This window comes from Tinamus guttatus, unplaced genomic scaffold, assembly GCF_059628265.1.
Source record: "Tinamus guttatus ecotype Peru unplaced genomic scaffold, ASM5962826v1 Tinamus_guttatus_pri_ptg000591l, whole genome shotgun sequence".
Lineage (NCBI taxonomy): Eukaryota > Metazoa > Chordata > Aves > Tinamiformes > Tinamidae > Tinamus > Tinamus guttatus.
In genome coordinates, this window is record NW_028289125.1 from 1,599,112 (window position 1) to 1,619,607 (window position 20,496).

Consider the following 20,496-nt stretch of genomic DNA (forward strand, 5'->3'; position numbering starts at 1 on the left):
AATTTTGTGTTTAATACTAGCCCCATGCTTGGCATTATTTCAAGGACATCTCAGGTCACCTGCTCAACTACCTTTATTTCTGAATTTTAACAAGTGTCCCCCAGTCTAACTCTCAAGATTCTGGACCAAGGTCTAGAAACAACCTGGGTAGCAAATGAAGGCAGCAGGAGGTACACAAGCATTCTGAGATACAGTGGCTACCCATAGAAACCACAGCAATATGCAAGTGTAAAATAAAACCAAAAAAGAAAAACGAAAAAACAAACCAACCAAAAAAAAAAAAAAAAAGAAAAGAAACGAAGAAGAAGAAGAAGAAAAAACAAGAACAACAACAACAACAAAAAAAAAACACCCTCACGCCCACCACTGGGAGCAGCCAGCCCTCGGGCTCAGCGGCATGGAATACACTTGCAGACTTTCTGGACATGCCTAGGAAAGTGCCAATAGGGAGAAGCAGAAGCAGATCCACACAGTCCTTTACCATGTCCGGTTTTGAGATTGTAATGGGTATCATTATGTCCCAATGTGCCCTCAACAGTCTTATGTAAGGAAGCATAACTTTCTGTCTTTTTTTTTTTTTTTTAATCCATCTGTTTTACAAAGCAATCCCAAGACAAATCCTGATCTCACTGAAGCAAACAGCCGATTTACAAATGCAAATCCCATGGCTACCACTGACTAAAGGGAAGGGACGACTGCATTCAACATCGAAAGGATATGTTCAATTAATGGGAAGGAGACCACGGGATCTCATATAAATGTAAATATTAAACAGCCTAGAGCTGACACCTTTAAAAAAAAATAGATCACACATTTCTTATTAAAAAAGAGCGAGCGTTTAAGTGTGCAAGAGAAACTTCGTATTGCAGACGTATGATTTCAGTTGTTGTTGGTAAAATAGCTTTCCAATTATCAAGGCCCTCGTAGGAGAAGCAGGAATGCATTATGTGTTAATGATCACAACCAGGGGTCCCAGCTTTACTCTTTTGTCAGAACTGGAGCAGATCCTCCCCGCAGCTTCACCATTAACATGTCTGTTTCCTGTCAGACCACTCAGAGATAATGTCATTTATCTCGGGGCGGCACAAGACCAGTCATTAGCTTCAATAAAAGGCCTCAAACAAAGGCCGGATGGCGTTTTATCCAGGGCTCATAGGCTGCAGCCAAGAATGTCATTGCCTAACAGTTCACAACTTAAAGAATAATTTTCCAGCTATCAACAATTTGAGAATACTTCTCTAAAGAGCAGAAGAGTCACTGCATGGAAAATTCTAGTCAATGGTTTTATCATATACAATTGTGTAACTGATAAGAGCTTGCTAAAGTTACCCTTTGAGAGTCTTTTTTTCTTCTTCTCCTTTCTTCCTTTTTTTTTGCCTCTCAGGGAAAAATTGACAGAATAATTCAGGTTCTAGCTAAATACTAAGATCTTTGAAGAACTGACCCTTATTGTGTTTGCCTGCAGGAGGTGATTCACTATTATAAATTCTTCAATGACTGAGCTTCTGGAAATCTCTTTAAATGAAAGTAGACCTGGTTAAATGTATGTATGAACATGTGTTTTCACAGTCTCCCCTCTATTATTGCATTTCAGAACGCTTCTGTAAAGTCTCAGGTGAACCTTTTTTTAAATAATGATAATAATAATAATAAAAGAATGAGAGTCAAAAAGCATGAGCAAATCACAGCTTTTAGATTCATGTTTTTATGTTGAAAACCAGGAACAGATGGTACTTTCCACGTTACTTGAATCTGGTTATTGAACACCTCTGTGGTTACGGGAGATTTTGCTTAACACTTCTAACATACATTTCATTTATTGGACTATAAAATGCTACTTTGGAAAAACAAGTCTTTATATAACTTTAATTAAAACAATCTTGCAGCAAAGCCCTTTAACATGGAGGGCATGCTTAACCTCCTGACATCTAGCCAATCAATCCTTTCCTCTTTACCGGGTATTTATGAAGTTATTAAAATTGTAAAATTACCGATGCCCAAAGCGAAGCATTTCCCTGTGCCTTCTGAATGAGTTTACCAGTGGCAACACATGCATATATAAGCGTCCAGGACCGGGCCCCGCTGTGTTGCACTAGCTCCCACTTTGCCCAGGGACTCAACGGCAGCGCTCGGCCATTCATTTTGGTGGGGTCAGCAGGTTCGCGCCAAAAAGCTTTCCTTGGCCAAAGGGCGACACCTCTTCACCCGGCCCCAAAAGCCCTGTCACACTACTAGACAACACTACAGAACTTCAAGAACCTTGAGCTGTGCCTATTGTGTGGCGCCCACAGTTACCAATGTTTTAACAGCCAAATCCCTTATGTAGCTTTCAAAACAGTTTGCTGTCAAGCAACAATAGACTTTGTTCTTTAATTACAGCAAGTGACCCCTGTGCCCTTTTATTTCACAGTGAATGAGCTATACCCAAGGCCAGCTAGAAAAGTACATGCAAAGCGCATCTCCATTGCATCATTAATCACAGCATGTACTTAAATGTTTTACATCAATAGGTAAAATGCACGCCAAATTTCCTGATGAAGTGTAAAACACCCTCAACCCGCCATAAAACACGAGGACTGGGAATAAGCAACACCAGGCAACATGTTAACTTACCAAAGACAACTTTCAGACAAGAAGGGCAGTCTTAATGGGAAACAATAAACTAATACAAAAAGAATAAATTCCGCCCTGGACTATTACTAGACTCATTCATTTCAAAACTACAACCAGAATTTTTACAGTCCTGACTACAGCATTATTTCTGCTTAAACACATAGATTTTCATAGGCCAAATAAAGCCGCCTTTCCTTATCGCAAAGCGAGTCCTTAAATCCCAAAATCTTCCTGTAACACACAAAGCAAAAGAGTGTGGATAATCTGAACACTTTTCAATGTAGCAGCTGCTAAAAGATGAAGAGTTCCTGCTGACAAAACCGCAGTAGCTGTGTTAAAAAAAAAAAAAAAAAAAAAAGTGGATCAGGAATGGAGAATGGAGACAGGTTTTAACACCAAAAATCTTAGGAGTGGTTAGCGTACCTGTCAAAGCTACTTATTCAGACATGTCACTGGTGGCTTAACCACAAAATGGGCTGCCCAAATATACCTCAAACATCTTAGAATTACAGCATACTTTGACTCTATCCACATATTAGGGGAGTGGCGACTTTTACAACATACTTGTGGTTTCTGCATAAAAGAGCCAGCAGAACACAGTCATTGATTTAATTAGGCTTCATAAGATCCAATTTATCATGTTTTACATGACTTTCTGCAGCAAGGAAAAAGAATAAATAGACCAAAAATAGACACTGAAGCATGCTGTGAAAATTAAACAGTGACTACAACTCTCGGGAATCTGCTCCAAGCTTTCCACAAATAGTAAACAAATGCAGTATTATATTCCACACGACATACAAAATCCCTCAGATTTTGAATCAGTAGGCATTAACTCACTCAGAGCTATCAAGAATGCGTACAAATTCACGAGACATGTCTTTCATGAGCATTACAACAACTTGAAATTGATTAAAACATGCAGGCTTGAAAATTATATATTCGTCTCAAGACACAAAGGTGCTTTGTTGCAAGCACTGCACATGTAGTGTGTGAACAGCCCAAACAAGAGCACTTTAATGAACCTAAAATCCTTTAAAAAATATAATGGTTATTAAACATTAGGGGGGGAAAGCCCAAACAACAAGCATAAAACATTAAAGTTTCATTAATAACGCCACAGGCAGGGTTTAAAGTTGCAAGTATTGTCAGCAACAAGCTTTATTATTGTTATCATATGGCTGGAAAGGAACATTCTTGTGGGGGAGAAGCACTGGGAGATGTTATTTAAGACAGCAAGCAAGCACACCATTGTGCCAGACAATGGCCAACACTGCACGGCTCTAATGGGCGAAGCCTACATTAAAATGCCAGCGTGCCAAAAGCAGCGGCTGTTGCTGGAAACACAAATTCGGAGCAACAGCCACAGCAGCCAGCGCTCTCCATACATGTTTGCTCTTAATTTACATATGATCTGCTTTGCATTGCACGTACAACTATTCGCATGTGTGTGAATCCTTCATACAATTTCCTGTGCGACTAGAGAATGAAAAGGGACGAACAAAAAAAAAAAAAAAGAGAGATGGAGAAACCACACCACTGCTCTCTAATCTCTGTTGCCATGACAGCAGCCTTTGAGATACTGAAATGTTCAGATTGCCAGCTAAACAAAATTGTTGAATGCGAACATTTGGCTGTGAGATTAAAAGGCTAAGGGGGTTGCAAGGGGCAGCACCTCCCACATTCCAGGCAGCCACTGAATCCAATCAAATGGCTCTGACTCTTTAACCACAGCCATTGTGAAGGCCGGATTAGGGCAATTTATCTAGATAGTTAAAGCAGATTAGAGAGCTGCAATTTGAAGACTATTGGCAACAGAAGTAAATGCCTACTGTACTAAGTTAATAAAGAGGCCTTGGGATTTTAGGACACCTTTCCACAGCAGGCACAACTTTCAGCAACAGAAGTTCAAACATATCCCTAGGAATTAAAGTGATTTGTGTTTTTCTTTTCTCATCTGTGTTTAGAAAAGGTCACGAGGCTCATTCAAATGCAGCTGCAGATATGCTATTTTAAAAGCAATAATATGCATACAATATGAAATTTATTTCACTCCCTGCCTTGAAATATTTGCTGGCATAACACTCCTATCTAATCCTTAAAAGTCCACCTAAAATTACACAACCTTCAACATGACTGAAAAACAAAACGCCAGGAACAGACCATAAAAAAGGCATAACTCTTCTCTGACGTCTTCATCCCCCACACACACACTTGCAGACAACTCTGCACAGCTAACACCAACACTAAAGTTTTCCCATCCTCGAGCACTGATGCAGGGAAGTTATAAAACCAGACAACTGAAGACCGACAGTCAACAACCAAGTCACAGCCTAGCACCCTGACACTGCTCATTTGGAGGCAGACAGCTCTTGCTCTCTTTGCCAGGATGGCTACTCGAGGAGGACATATCAACCTATGGAGCTCCTTGGCCTCGTGATGGTGGCCAACTGCACCCCGAGGTCCTGGAGAAACAGCCTCTTGCTCCTCGGACCCTGCAAATCCTGCTGACACTGACTTGCCCCAGGAATGAGCAGTAGCAAAACACAAACTATTCTCCCTCTGCCCTTCCCTAAGAGTACAAGGCCCTTTTACTCTCCAGAAAGCATCCTTCACACAATGATAGCAAGCAAGAAAAGCACACACACCCCCATCTGATTTCTTTCATGCATTTCAACCATTCGGCAAACAAGTTGTGCACACGAGGGGCTGTGGGGCTCAGATAAACCAGCTCTGCAAGCAGGAGACAGACTGTTGTGCACACACAGCTTGGCACCCAGGTGTGTCCCCTCCTCTCAGCCTCCTCCTTCCAGAGCACTAGAGGCAGTGCCTGGTTGTTGCCTCACTCCCTAGCCCTTCTCACGAGGCTCTCACCCGAGGCTCTGGGGGTGTCGGGGTTGCTGTGCCACCCCATGAGCCCCTGTTATGACAAGCATCCCACATCTGCATAGAGGGTAGCAATGGGGCCTCACTCTGCCAAAACCTCACTTCTCCCAGGAGCGATCTGGACTGCAAAACGGGGCCAGGGACAAGGCAGGGAGAGCTCCTTAACAGGCTGGGAGAAGAATGTCTGTGAGCATCTGCCAGTGCCATGGGAAGGGACCAGATACAACTCCACGACCTGCTGCTGGCAGTGTCCAAGCTATACACCCCCTGCAAGCACACAAACCTCCAGTGCCATCCCACTGGTATCAACACTGCTGGTGACACCAGAGGCAGCTCAGTCAGAGCCACCTCTGGTTCTGAACTTTTGGATGAATGCAATCAAAGAGTCAGACAACATGACACAGAAATGTTCCCCAGGTCTGGGGATGAGGAGAGGAAATCAAAAGCTAAAAAACACCACACTCAAAACATGGCATTTTCTGCCTGGGGACAGGGATTTTTGGTTTAGAAGAGGAACAGATGCAGGTCACATACACAACAGAGAGAACAACAGGAACCACGCACACACTTGTGGGAAGTTTACCATAGACATGGGGAGACACAGAAAAGAGGTGGTGGAGAGGAGATTTTCCTACCTTTTCTGTTTTCAATTTCTTGATTCGCCTGTGGCTCTCCTCCTCCTCCTCTTCCTTCTTTACCAAAATAGAGTTCCCCATTAACCCTGAATCCGGGGTACTTTTGTTCACGTCCCCCACGGCTGAGGAGGCGCAGTGGAAGGGGCTGCTGCTCCCACCACTGCCTCCCTTGGCCCCATAGCCATAGAGGTGCCCAGGGGGAGCTTGGCTGCTGCTACTCCCACTGCCGTTGGGGTGGCCCTGCTGCAGGTCATGCTGCTTGTCCTTCCTGGACTTCCCCGCATCCTTATCCCGCTTGGAGCCTCTGCTGCCCTGATTTTTACCTGGTTTCTCCTCTTTGTTTTTCCCACAAGAGGCAATAGTGTTGTTGTTGCTGGTGTTGTTATTATTGCCGTTTGGGTTAGCGTTCACACTTTGACCCAGTGCTGAATTCATGCCAGCTGCCTCTCCAGGGCGCCCTTGGACTTCCTGCCTCTTGCCAGCACTGCTGATCTCAGGAATCCCATACAAGGCAGCAGAAGGCAGAGATTTATTAGCATCCTTAGAAGTTTTACTCCTTTTCACTTTTGATTTGCTAGTCTCTTTGTGAGAGGAATTCCCCTGGGGAGCAGAGGGCTGAACAGAAGCAAATTTTAGGCCGTCAGCTAAGGCTGAGGTAGCGTTAGCCCCACTGGAAGTCAGACCCCCGCAATCCTTGGAGCTGGTGTTGCTGCTGCTGGTGGTGTTCGTGGAATTATTCATCTCAAATTTCTGTCTGTCCTTTTCCAAATCGGCGTCCAAATCGATAATTAAATTACCAACCCCGATTTCCCAATCATCGCCACTGTCATAAGTATCAACCGCGTTTGGATCCACACCTTTTCCTGCAGTGGAAGTGTTCACTGACATCCTGAAGATGAGGTCTCTAGAATAAAAATCCGATGAACTTTTCTTTGGAGATGTGGGGACATTCGTTTATCTCCGTTGGGCTTTTTTTAAATGTAACTCTTCTTGTCTTCCTCCCCCAAGTATGTCTAGGTTTACAACCTGCAGTCCACGTCCACCTTTTCCTGTGAGGAGGGGAAAAGTCGAATATTTCTTGTCTGGGTGTTAGCAGAATATAATGCAATTAATAAAAAGGGAGAAGGCAGGGGGAGCGAAATAACTCAATATTTCCACGTTTTTAAGTTTGTTAAACTGGAGGCAAAAGCTGTGATGCTTTTATACTGAGCATCTTGCATCTAGTTGTATCCCAACATCCACGATCTCTCTTAAAAAGTCACGTCCAAAAAAAAAAAATTTTAACTACATGATTTAAATCCACAAAGCTCAGGAAATACAGACTTAGGACTCGTGCCTAGCTGTTGGAGCACATGTTGTAATCTAACCCCCTGGACCACCACCTAGGCACAAAAGGGAGAAAAGGAAAGACACAGATTCACTCTTCAGAGCATTCCATGGATTTTGTGGCTTTAAACCAGACCCTTGAAGTTTTGCGACTTTCCTGTATTATCTTTTCGTCTTTCTAATAAATCTTTTTTTTTTTTTTTGGAAGGAGGGAGGGAGGGAAGTAAGTAAAGAAAGAAGTGGGAATCCTAATATTCCTTGGCACAACACAGTTTCTATTAAAAGTAGCAATTATATGCAAATTTACTGAAAATTTCCAAACTCCACAGGTTAAAAAAAAAGTCTTCTTTCTTTTAAAAATAGGCTCAAGATAACAGTTCTACAAGCAGTCCTACTGTACTCCCAGGTCACACAATTGTTAGGTCTGTTAAATATAGTATTACTGACTGTACAGGAAACTGATTAAGACATACACTTTAAGTGATCTGCACCAAGGTGGCCTCAGTGACCGCAAATGAGTGTGTGTTTGACAAAGCTTAGTTAAAACGATTTTTAAAGGGATCTCTCCCTTTCACAGTCGATTGTTGAAATATTTATACATATATATAAATATATGCATATTGCTTACCTTTAATCCTTTATCATTTTTTTAATTAAACCAGCAAATCAAAATGCTGTTCCCACTCGTCTCAGCAACAACTCTGTGCCTCATTTTACTTAAAGAGCAAGTGATCAAGAAGTAGAAAGCAAGTAACATCTCAGCCAGTGCAAATCGGTCAATAACATTATCTCTCCCTACTTTGGCACACGGAGCAGAAGTCCTTTTGTTTCTTTTGCTTTTTCCTCCTCGATTAATAAAAATAAAGATAAAAAAAAAAAAAAACGCTGCTCCTCACAACTTTACAAGCTGGCAGGTCACATCTCACATTCAGACCAGAAGCAGCGAGGACCCGATTTTTTGTTTGCTCTCCTGAACAGGCACCGAGAGGCAACGACCATCACAGTGATCTTAAGGGAAAAAAAAAAATGTTTCCCCAACTTCACACTCCGTCTTCAGTCCCGGCCCTCGGAGCCATCCTGATCAGCAAGTAATGATCCCATGCAGCAAACCTACAGGCGCCCGGGTGTTAGGAGACAGAATGTGCTAACATCGGGATAAATTAGTGAAAGGGAGGAAGGAAAAAAAAAGAAGAAAGGACTGAAAATCTGGGCTGGATTCCGCCTGTTAGTTGGGAAGTGGCATTTTTTTCGCCCGTCCTGACAGATCTGATTTCTTGAACTAACTTGAGGGGAAAGGGAGGGGGGAGGGGGGACGAGGAAGAGGAGGGAGGAGGAGAAGGAGGGGAGGGAGGGGGAAGCACTGATCTGATAAACCAGTTATCAAAACATTTTGTGGGAGTGGAGAGAGGCGAGCGTGCTCTAGAGAGCGTTTTCCCAAGGATAAGCTGGCGGGCAGGGAGGGGGTCTTTAAAATAAAGGGTTAAAAAAAAAAAAACGCACAGATTATAGAGTTCTAAATTTCTTCCCGAGAAAAAAAAATAGCGATAAAATAATAAATAAAACGGGAGCTCGGGCTAATCAGTCATGTGTCAAGCAATTCAGTAATTAGGGTCCGAAGAGATAAAACAGACGACCTTTTTCTCAGGACAGACCGCGCTTCCCTCCCCCTTCCCCCTTGTTGTCTCAGCAAGCCCCGCAGTCTGCGCCTTCCCTGCACCCTCCTCGCCCCCCAACCCCCTTCCCCGCCGTAAGCCCGGCGGGCCCGGGGCTTTAGCTTTAGTATTTTTAATTAGCCGGCGTTGGGAGGCTAAAAGCCGTAATGAGCCGCCGGCGGGGGAGAGGGGGGGAGGGGCGGCGCGGCGGCAACCGCCAACCGCCGCGGCGGTTCCGTTACAGCGCCGGCCGCGCGCGTCACGTGAGGCTCGCGGGCTCAATTGGTTGTCGTGAGAACAAAAATGGGTGACAAGCGTATCAAGCAAATACTGATCTGCTCTTTAAAACACACGCACACGCACCGCGGAGCCCGTACGCTCTCCCCGCTGCCTCCGTACAACCCCTGCCGCCGCCGGCAGCGCTGCCAGTTAGAGGCGATGCAGCCGGGGGGATCCCTGGACGCTTTGGCAATAGCGGTGCACTGGGGAGAAACGCCTGAATAAACCTTCTCTCGGCTTGGCCTCGATTTGCGGCAGTGCGCCGAGAGCAGAGGGGGACAGCGAAGCCACCCGGGGCGCAGGAGCCGCCCGGGGGCCGTTGGGTGGGCGAGGCGGGCGGGAGCGCCCGGGGCAGCGGGAGCGAACGGGCGATGCGAGCGGCGTTAACGAGCGGCACCACCAGCGGCGCCGGGCGGCCCGGGCACGTCCCTGGCTCCGGGGCTGCTCCCTGGCCGTGCCGAGATCATCCTCCCCTCTCGCTTGGCCGAGCCCCCCGCAGACGGCACTGCGCCTCCACCGCCCCTCGAGTGCACCGGCGAGCGTGGTTTGTGTGACTGCAGCGCTGCCCCTCACCTAACTCCTGCTTCTGTGGGATCGCTGTTTTACCACCGCCTCCCAAGAAAAAAAAAAAAAAAAAAGTTCAACGCCCCAAACTCTTAAAGCTCCCCTTTGCATGAAAAAGAAAACAAAACAAAAAAAAAATCCCCTCTTAAGTGCTATAGACACACCACGCAACCGTACTTACGGTCTGTATTGGATCGAGGTGACCTTTTCCTTCTAACTGCATTGAATGTTTTTTGTAGCAGCCGCTTTTTATTATTATTATTTTTGGAAAAAAAAAAAATCTAATGCCTCCAACAGATTTATTGTGTGTGGAAGAAGAGAGAGCGAGAGCACCAGATACCATAAGCCTCCCTTTCTTAAAACAAAATCAGAACGGGATTGGAACAAAGGCCGGGCAGCCGGATCGGCGCGGGACCCACGCGCGGCGCGGCCGCGAGCGGGGCGCGCGCGGGGGGGGTGGGGGGGGCACCCGGGGCCGTCTCGGGCTCCCTACCTGAAAGGGACTTTTCTTTGTTCCCAATGCCCTTCCCCGCGCGGCCAATCAGAGGGCAGCTTTTCTGAAACCCGGCGCGCTGATTGGCCCGCCGGCTCCTGCTGCCTGCCGGCGGGGTGAGAGCCTCGCGCACACGGACACACGCGCAAGCCGCGGCGGGCTGCAGCGAGCGAGATACAAATCATGTTTCCCATTTCAATTACGGCATTATCCTACATAGTGCTTAAAAGGGACGGAGAGAGAGAGAGAGAGAGGAGGAGGGGAAGGAGGAAGAAAAAAAAAAAAAAAAGCTAACCAAGGTGGAGAGTAGCTCTGCCAAGACTCACACGTTGGGAGGAAGACTCTCCTTCATTTCGTTTTAATTTAATTTCAGGGCAGTTTTCGAAGCGATGATGAATGACTTTTTTTTTTCGTCTCTCTCTCTCTCTCTGTGCCGGTTTCAAAGAGGCAATTTAGAGCCTCGCTCATAATTTTTAAATGCCCCCTCATTCAAAATTATAACAGCTTGAACCCGGCGAGGGAGGGCTGGCAAGACACATGTGCGATTATTCTCGTGCTTAGCAGAGGAGAAAAGCAAACAGTGTCTGGAGGAAGGGGCTGGCGGGGGGTGCGGGGCACGGCTCCCCCTCCTCACCTCGGGGACACCACGGCGCGATCGCACCACCCCCTCTCCCCTCCTGGCATGTTTTATTTCGTGATTTTTTTTAATCATATAGCTCAAGTTAGGCAGGTTTTATCCTTTTATTATTATTATTATTATTTTCTCCGAAGGCGGGGGGGAGGGGAGAAAATAACCCTTTTGTCTCCAGGCTCCTGATTTACTGCCGCAAGCACTGAACTGTGAATGCGAGCGACCATATAACTACCACGTGAACATCCTTTCACAGGAATTAGTAACACAAATCTTCCCTATCGGGCTTTGTGCAGCTCGAAAATACCCCCCCTCCCTTTCTCCCCCTCTTAATCATCCCTTTTGTTTAGGCTCGGGAGCCATTACGCCCTGCACCAGCGGCGAATGGCGCTTAACCCCTCGCGCGCTGCCCACGGGACACGTGCGCGCCCCGCCGCCCCCACCCGCGACTCCTGGGGCTGCCCCCGTGTCCGCTCCCGCCGCCGCCACACGGCGGGCAGCGGGGGGAGGGGAGACCCCCTCCTGCCTCGCGACAGCCGTTACTGCCCGCGCGCCGCCGCTCAACGGCCGTAACGGCCGCGCCCTCTGCACCCGTTATTTCTCAGATGCATGCACGATAGGCCCCGTCTTTATTTCTTCTTTTTTTCTTTATTCATTTTTATCTCCCTCACAATGACCTTTCTCCATTTTTTTTTCTTTTTTCTTCTCACCAAACACAAGAGCTGCCCACGTTGCAGTTTCTGTTGGGCAGCCAAAGGGCAGACAATGTGACCGACGGTGTGGTGCTGTGACAAATCCCTTCATACTCCCTCCAGCTGAGCCAACCTGCACCGTGGGCCAAAGTGCCCTTGAGAGGTACCCGCTGCCCCTGGAGCCCGGTGCCAAAGCAAGGGCTGTGAGGTGGCCAGCAGCCTCCTCTGGGGGGCTTGGAGACATCCCAGAGGGAAACACCTCCTGGTGTAAAAGCTTTTACCCTTCGGGGGCCGATAGCCAAGGGTGTATTAGCACCGATAAGCCCATCGCCAGACAGGCCCTCCATCACGCTGCATTTCTCTGCGATTACGGGAAGAAAACAAACACATTGAGCGTATCGGATGGCAGAAAGCACAGCAGGAGCTGCTTGCTCACCTGGCCTGACCACAGCACCCGTGTGGGCCCCGCAAAGGGAGCAGGTCCGCGGTGGCCCCAACGCTGTCACGCAGGGGGTGACACTGACCCTGCATGGAGCGTGGCTTCCCCAGCGCAGGAATGAGGTGTCAGTGCTGCTGCGTGTTAGTGTCGGGTTTTAAGACCAGCAACACCACCAAGCCTACTTTTTATGCTACTTAGTTGCCAATCACTGTTCCTTTTTTTTTTTTTTAAACAGTATGTGTTTTTCAGATTTAGGAAATAGCCCTGATCTCTCAAAATCAACCTCTGTTTAGACACGTTTCACTTTGGTCTGCTTTTCGCCTGCAGAATTACAGTCATTTTCGCGTTATTATACAGTGAGTAGGAGACAGATTGTATTTAGCATGGAGTGGGGGAAGGGTTATTATGGGAAGTGATCTGCTACGGTCAGCACATAATTTCAGCCCAAAGAAAATTGCTTCTGAATAGCTGGTCTGTTAACTAGCCAAGGCATGGTCACTGGGAGAGCTTGCAAAAACGCCCCTGCATTATCTGCATTACACCATCCTTTTAATTCCTCAAAGCAATGGTCAATGAAAGAGAACCTTTTTTTTTTTTTTTTTTGGCCACCACAACCGCAAATTCCCAGGCAAAACGTCTTCACAGGCGCATCCTTAGATCTCGATACCCAGAGGAGAGCCGCCCCTCTCCCTTCTGGCTTTTGCATATGTGTGTGTGCAGCGAAAGAGGCTGGGCAGCGTAGGATGGACACCGATTGTCAAAGAGGGGCTTTTATTTATCTATTCCCAGAAACTGCAGCAAGCCCAGGCATTGGCCTGAGGGTGCGCCTGGAGCAGTCTCCTCCCAAAAGCAGCTGCAAAAAGACCACTTAACTCATACTGCCCTCCGGTTGGGATGGAAATGGCCATGCTCCAAAAAGGAGCCAGCACCCCTTCTATGATATAGTGGCTGTTTTGCCTTCATTAATTTCTGCCTGCTCGCCAAATTAAATTACAACTTGGTGCTCGTGTACGTTTTACAAGACAGACAGAAGGCCAATAAATTAGTGATGTTTGTCTAAAATAGGAAATCTCTTTCTAATTAATGCAGCTGCAGACCGCTAGTAATGTCTAAGAAAAACTTAGTCTTTTTTTTTTTTTCATTTATTTCCTTTTATCTTGCCAGACGTGTGCATCATATATGCTAAGAAGAATTACCAACAGCCAACATCTATTTTTAGCAAAAGGAGTGTCTCGACACGAGGTAGGGACATGGTCATGGCTTCCTGGCGGAGGCTCTGCGAGGGCTCCGTGTCTCTCCTGGTGTCCCCACGGAAGGGGTCGAGCTGCAGGCCCCAGTGCCGAGTGCGCCCGTCTCACTGTCGTTCAGACCGGCAGCCTTGCTGTCGGTTGTGGCAGGGTCTCTGTTGCCTTCCCTTGGGAGAGCTCTTCTGATGGCTCTGTTCTGCGCTTCATGCTGGGGGAGTGGGGCTGCATGCATGTGCTGGTGTTCGCAGTATTGAATGTGGCATTTTCATCGTGATTAAACCAGGACTTTTTTTTAAAAAAAAACCTTTGTGTTAAAAAGAGAACAAAATTCTACATCTATCTTTTGAGGATTTTCATTTGCTAACAGAGAATAGCATTTCTCTTGTATTGCTTTTGTTTTTTCTTTTTTTTTTTCTCCCATAAAAGGTTGTTCACAGCAGTTTTGAAAGCAGAACACTGGAAATTATCATATTGATCCACAGATTTGTTAGTAAATCATTACAGCTACCCAAATTTATCACAGCCTATCCTGCAGCCTCATGATCAAACTTTTAATTGATGTGGGCAAACATTACTGGCTCTGCAGATTAGCTGTAGCTCGTTTATTATGGCTCTGCAGGCTGCCAATGATCTGCAGGCTGGACTGTGGGAACTGGTGATGCAAACATACAGAGGAGTCATTATACCCTTGGCAAATACTTACGCTAGATACTACTGTTTTTGAAAGAGGCAATGCTGACAGTGTTGTCTTCTTTTGGGCAGCCCATAGACTCTTTTACGTCCATCTGCATGCTCACAAGGACTCTCAGTTGGATATCTAATCTAAAGGGCAGTATCTCTGATGGTTCAGCACATAGATATATGTTATATATGGAAACAAAGTACCACTGTGGTGTTTATAGAACAGCAACAAAAATGACCTGGCAACTGGAGGGAATGATTTATGAAAGAGGGTCTGTGTGTATTTGGAGATAGGGCGAGAATGCAAAACATAGGCAAGACAGAACCTGTCTTTCCCACAGCAGCAAGGGTAGAAAAAAAAAAAGAAGTTTAAGATTAAAAAAAAAATCCTAACAGTAAAATGTGCTAATCAGTAAAATAAATAATGTCCCAAAGGAAGTTGTTAAATCCCATTGCTTGGGAGTTAAAAAGTAGGCTGGAAAAAAACATTAAAAATGTACTATGGGGAATGAGTCTATTTTGGCACTGTAACGGACTGAATGACCTAGTAAGTCTTTCCCATCTCTTAACTTAGCTGCTCTGCAAAATTCTGCTGTAGAGCTTGAACTGCAAACCTTTGACCCAGACATGGGCATAGCCTTCACTTTGCTGTATAGACACTCAACTTCTGTTCAAGTAATTTAAACAACAGACTATTTATTTATGCAGTATATTGTGTAAACATTCAGATAATGCTAAAAAAAACCTCTATTCCTAGCTTAATAGGCTGTACGTGATGAGAAACAGGCAATATGTGTTAAAATCTGGTATAGCCTTTTGTCATAACTTTAATTTTCTATTACAAAATGTATTTTTTATGGCTTCTTTCATACAAACCAGCATAATGTTTCACAGTCAATTATAGTTTGCAATAGAAATGATGGCTGAAAAGTACAGTATTTTATCCGGGCAGCATCCACATTCTAGCAGTGAAAAACATACAACGGGCCTGTGGCTGGACGCTATATTTCAGGTTTTCGAAGAGAGCAAATGAGCACGAGGAAATGAAACTGAGGTTTAGGGAACGGCATAGACCATTTTATTAGAGAGAGGGAAGGTGACCCTTGAGGTGGTTTGCAGAGACGCAGTCCATTAGGTGCAAGGAGCCTGGAGTGGATGCTGGGCTGAGAGGGATTTGTTGTCCAGTGTAGAAAGCAGGGAGACATGACCTGACGCTGGATGGCCAGAGATAAGATCAGATAGTGTATGAGGAGCAAGGTAATGATGACGAAGAGGTGGAGTGCATCCTGGCTGGCAAAATGAGGAACGAATCTCAAGACACTTCTGCGGTCAAGGTTAGGAGGAATGAGACACACGCTGCCGCGTTTGTGACAGAAGGACGCTTGAGGAAGGGCACAAACAGTTCACCACAGAAGTTAACAGAGGGTGTTTGGGAGTTGACAGCTATAGATTTAGAGACTGCAGAGGTGTGGGAGGAAAAAGGAAACACTTCAGGACAAAATGAATGCCTGAGGTTTTGATAATCGAGGTGAGAGACACGTAATAAATGAAGTGCATGGGCCACTGGAGTTACAACTGAAGAGAATATCCCTAAGTCATGCAGTCTGGTGCCGGATGATCTAGCCTCAGATCCTGCTTTGCTGCCTGCCCTCTGCTATGGTTGGGCAGGAGGAGGGATGCACATAGACCTGTGTGCCTCAGGGCTACAAGAAGGAACGTCCTGGGAAAGCAGTTGCCTGACTCAGAGGTCAGACAGTCGAAGAAAAAATGGGAGAGGGACTGGAGACCAAGAGGAGGAGACAAAGAAAGAGGGCAGTTTCAATAGGAAGCAGAGGAATGTGCTCATCAGCACAGAGGATGGGGAATTGGGGCCTTTCCTCGGATGCCTTGCATTATTTTGTGGTGTCAGGAAGGCCATGGTCCCTGCATCTGCAATTCATTCATCCTGTCTTGAAAAGGAAAAAAAAAAAAAAACTATTGCAAATAAAGATTTCCTTAATTTCTCAACCAGAACTAACACGGTTGTGTATACACACACACACATATATATATACATTTTAGCAAAAAGGCATCCTGATTGAGAAGAGGCATTACTCACTTTTCAGGCTTACATGGAGCTACTCTAAACACTTGCAGAACTACAGTGATGATACTTGAGAAGAAGGCACGTCCAGACTTTAGTTATTGTTTGTGGAGGTATGATTGTGAAAGTTTAATTTTAAGAGAGAAGAAGCCACATAAAAAGAGGAGGTAAATGAGAGGATGTAATTCTGAGGTGTGCCTAGATTTAGAAGTCTGGTGGCAAGGAACACCTTGCCACAGAAAATGGGACACAGTGCGAATTTCCCACGAAAGGAAATAAAGCATCCACAAGTGCAGAAAAAGTTACCTGACATTCAGAAAGACATTAATGATGCCTTATAATGTCTAGGTGTAACATCTGTAGCACGGCAGAGGTTGTGGATTTTAGCTGATGTTTCCAGGCATAACTGCAAGACAAACAAATAACAAACACCATCACTGTCGGATCGTTCTTCTTCAGAAATATATGAGCACAGCTATCCCGAATGCACTACTTACTCTGTTTTAAAACAGTAGCATGTGCCAAAGCTGCCACCACTTGCGTGGGGCTCGGGGAACACCTGACCCGCCCAGGGAGCTACGGAGCCTCTGCAGGGTTTGGGCTGCTGCACAGCCTTTCGGGTCTGTGGATCTCAGCTTCTCACTGCCTCTGCTCCCTCTGTTACCTAATTTGGTGCAACAGTGATTGCTTAACTTACAGGGTGCTTTGCAAGCTGTGTTTGTAAGGCATGTTGAGATCAAGTGTAATGTGATTAAGAACATCTGCATTAGCTTTACAATTATGTATAGTAAATAATGACTATAAAAGCAGACCTGTGTTGCCCTCCCTGGCTCTCTTCCGTGGGTCTAGAGTGAAGGATTGGCTTACAGTTCAGTAACCACCCTCAGCTATATCTGCTTCTGTGTAAAGGCTTTCTATACTTTCAAACTATTTATTTAAGGATCTTTATATATATATATATATATATATATATATGTATATATATATATTTTTTTCAGAAGTCTGCAGTCTGCCTGAAGACTTCTGCCTTGCTCTCTGAGCCGCCAGAGGAGTGTGAAAAGCAGCCCGATGCACAGGTATCCATCCACCTGCCACATCCTCAGAGCCCAGGTGGTCTCTGAGTGCACCTCCTAGAGCTGGTTAAATAAGTCCAACTCATTAGGCGATGCCCAGAGAGTCTTGTGGAGCCTGAGGTGGTTGGTGGTGTTGGCAAAAATGCCATGTTTTCATCTGTCTGCTAACAGAAATTCCAGAACAGGAATCTGAAAGACATCCCATGAGGATCGTCATTCCTTCGGTGCTTCACCAGAGTGCATTCCCACTCATATTCATCAAGAATGCCTAACAGCAGATCTCTAGACTGGATTTAAATGACACAGATTATTAGTTACACTATCCTCTACACTATGGCACAGTCTTCCACACAGTACATACTCCTCCTTCTCTTTCTCTCTGCAGTGTGAAAATTGGGAACAAATATCTGTATAAAAATCTTGCTTTCTAATTTTACACTTCCATAATTTTAAGTGCTCAAATATAATGCTTTCAGAATTAAAACATGTTAAAATTTTGCCTTGAGCAAAGTTTTATAGCTTTTAAACTGTGTTGTTGGTTTTTATTTTTATGGTGATATTAAAAAACACCTTCAACCATGCTGATATTAGCAAGAAGTACTAAAATACACTGTTTTAATTTGGAGAAATTAGTTTGTGAACTGTGTGTAGCCATAAATCTTTTTATCTTGTATTGTATGTATTTTACTGGTTAAAACTATTCTTGGGAGGTCAAAAGAAAGTTTGTGATCAAATGCAGACCAGCTTTCTCTTGCAGTGCTGTTCAAAATGGTGAATTAGTTCTGTAATATAACCTGTTAGCATATTATGAATGAAAACATTAGGGCACCAAGGTCGAGGCTTTTAAGAAAGAAAAGTGCTCTCTTCCAGCAAAATATTAGATACCTGCCGTATGTGTCCTGTGTGCTAAAACTAGGTTATAATTTGTCTTTTCCAGAGAAAATACAATTGCAACAGTGCATGGCAAAATCAGGAAACAGGCGGGCAACAGCTTTCTGCTGATTCCTGGGAACTCAGTGTGAGAACTGTGCAGATGTTGAGCACGGCACATCACATCAGCAGTGCCACCGGCATAGAGGTGAGGAAGGATGGCAGCGTGTGACCCTAAAGCAGAAAATATGAGTCCTGATTTATTATCTGTGCAGCATTTTTACATGTTCCCACATTTCAGGCTGATTAGAAAATTCCAAGAGTGCGTTCCTGAATTCAAACATAACATCACAACGACTCAGACTGTGGATAATTATTCCTAAACTCAGTTCTCCAGAAGGTATTTATAGGAAGAGCTTTGAGGAGAATGTGATTGTGTTCCTTTTATTTCTCCCTATTTTAGCCTTATTAAAAGGAGAAACTATGCATCTGAAAAGAAAAACATGAAGAGGAGACCCCAATGCCATTACTTTGGAGTGCTGAGAGGTGGAGAATGAAAAAGCCATTGGTCTCAGTTTTACTACCACAATGGCCTTTTATGAGAGGGATTAGATACGCCTAGAGCTGGTGTAGCATTCAGCGCTGCCCTGGACAACAATCTGGAAAGAAAGATGATAAAAATCAGTTTGTCGTAAGGTTAAATCATCACAGACTAGCTAGATTGGCTTTTCAGATTGTTTTTCATTTGGGGAAGTGGGGGAGGGGGTAAAAAAAAAGAGAGAGAGAAATATGGCTTAAAGGCTTTTTTTTTTTTCCTTCCCTCTGCGTTTTTTTTTTTTCTTCCTGCAAGATGTAGCATTCAGAAAACATGTTGAGCGAGTTGAGGCATTAAAAAGATCAGTCTTTGGTTGCTGAATGAAAGACTGTTGTGCGTGTGACTCACATACTAAACAGAAATCTGCCTTCAAAGCCTATTTTACTGCCTAATTATATATACACAAAATGTAGCTGTCTGTTTCAATCAAATCCTAGGAAAAAGAATATAACTCCTCTTAAGATGCAATTTTCATGGTTTGTCATAACCTTAGAACACACAGTGCTAATGCAAAAGGGAGAAGTACAGCTGCAAGGTCCTGATAAGGCACCAGTAATTGTTTTTCTTTTAATTATTACTTTATAAAGACATTACACCTCCTACTCAGAATGAGGAAAATTAGTGTCCTCTCCAGTTTGTCTTTTTGTTTTTGTTTTTTTCTTTTTAAGATTTTTTTTCTTCCTTCAGCAAAAGCTTGTTGTTATGCATTTCAGAAGCAGTCAGCAGCTATGGAAAGTACTTTTCAGTAGCCTTCCCAATAACACCGTTTCAGGAGGAATCTAGAAATTCCAGCTTCTGCAAACCTTTGTACTGAACCGAGCGCTCCATATGAACAAACCCAAATATAGAGTGAAAGAATGCATCATAAAATAGAAAAATAATTGTTGGCAATCAGCTCTCCTGGAAATTTTAAGCTGGACAACATGTGTGAGCCATTTCTTTTATGAGACCAGAACCCCCAAAGCGATTTCAGCCCTTCTTGAAATAATGTGATTGTGTGCCTGTGTGTAAGTGTACATGTATATATGTATACATACACATACACACATATACACACACACTCTTCATTTTTTAAATCTTCTACTATTCACAGGTCTTTTCTGATTAACTTAAATGATAAAGTTTAATAGGCCATTACTAATTTACATCCTCTTGCAGATACAAATCATTAAAATAAAATGATATTTTAATGGCTTACTTAATATATATCTAATTGTTCCTTAGAGTTTCTCACTCTGAAGACATCATTGAAGGTCACCCCAAGAGCCTGCAAGGGTGGAGAGACCTTCGCTCCGCAGAGGCCTCTGGCGGGGAGAAGAGGCTGCCCGTGAATGGCCAAGGAAGAGCGCTCTGCTCGCTTCCCCCTGCTCCAAACAGCTACTTGTTTGAATGCTCCCTGGAGCACTCCAGCTAAAACAGGACAGATTAGCAAACCTCCCATTGTCCATCATGCCTAAGGCAGCTGAATCCACCTGCGCCTCTGCAAGTTGCAGAGGGCTTTTCTTAGTGCAGCTGGGAGCGCTGAGGCTCAGTTGTAACTTCTGGGAGCAAACCTGGGCTCACGGTGGTGAAAAAGGAATTGTGTAGACTAAGAGAGCAAGCCTGGTTTATGAATGGAGCTGCTCACAGCCTCATGGTCGCATGCTGAACCTGTCTCTGCTGCTGCTGAGCCACTGAGCCTAGCAGGATACGCTTGCTCTTTAGTAGAGGGAATAAGGTCAAACTTGGTCGCCAAGA

At 44.8% G+C, this 20,496-nt stretch overlaps 1 protein-coding gene across 5 annotated transcripts in view; it reads right to left on the reverse strand.

Moving 5' to 3' along the window:
- The window catches only part of ZNF608 (zinc finger protein 608), an 82,719-nt gene extending 72,498 nt beyond the window's left edge, over positions 1 to 10,221 (reverse strand). For 2 of the 5 annotated variants that reach the window (XM_088534705.1, XM_088534704.1), the window contains exon 1: positions 6,135 to 7,406. In XM_088534705.1, coding sequence (XP_088390831.1) covers positions 6,135 to 7,022 — 888 coding nt within the window. In that variant the 5' untranslated portion in view covers positions 7,023 to 7,406. Of the gene's footprint in view, positions 1 to 6,134; positions 7,407 to 8,088; positions 8,741 to 10,136 lie in introns of those variants that run through there. The other 3 variants (XM_088534703.1, XM_088534702.1, XM_088534706.1) reach the window with 3 other exon arrangements.
- Positions 10,222 to 20,496: the final 10,275 nt, after the last annotated feature.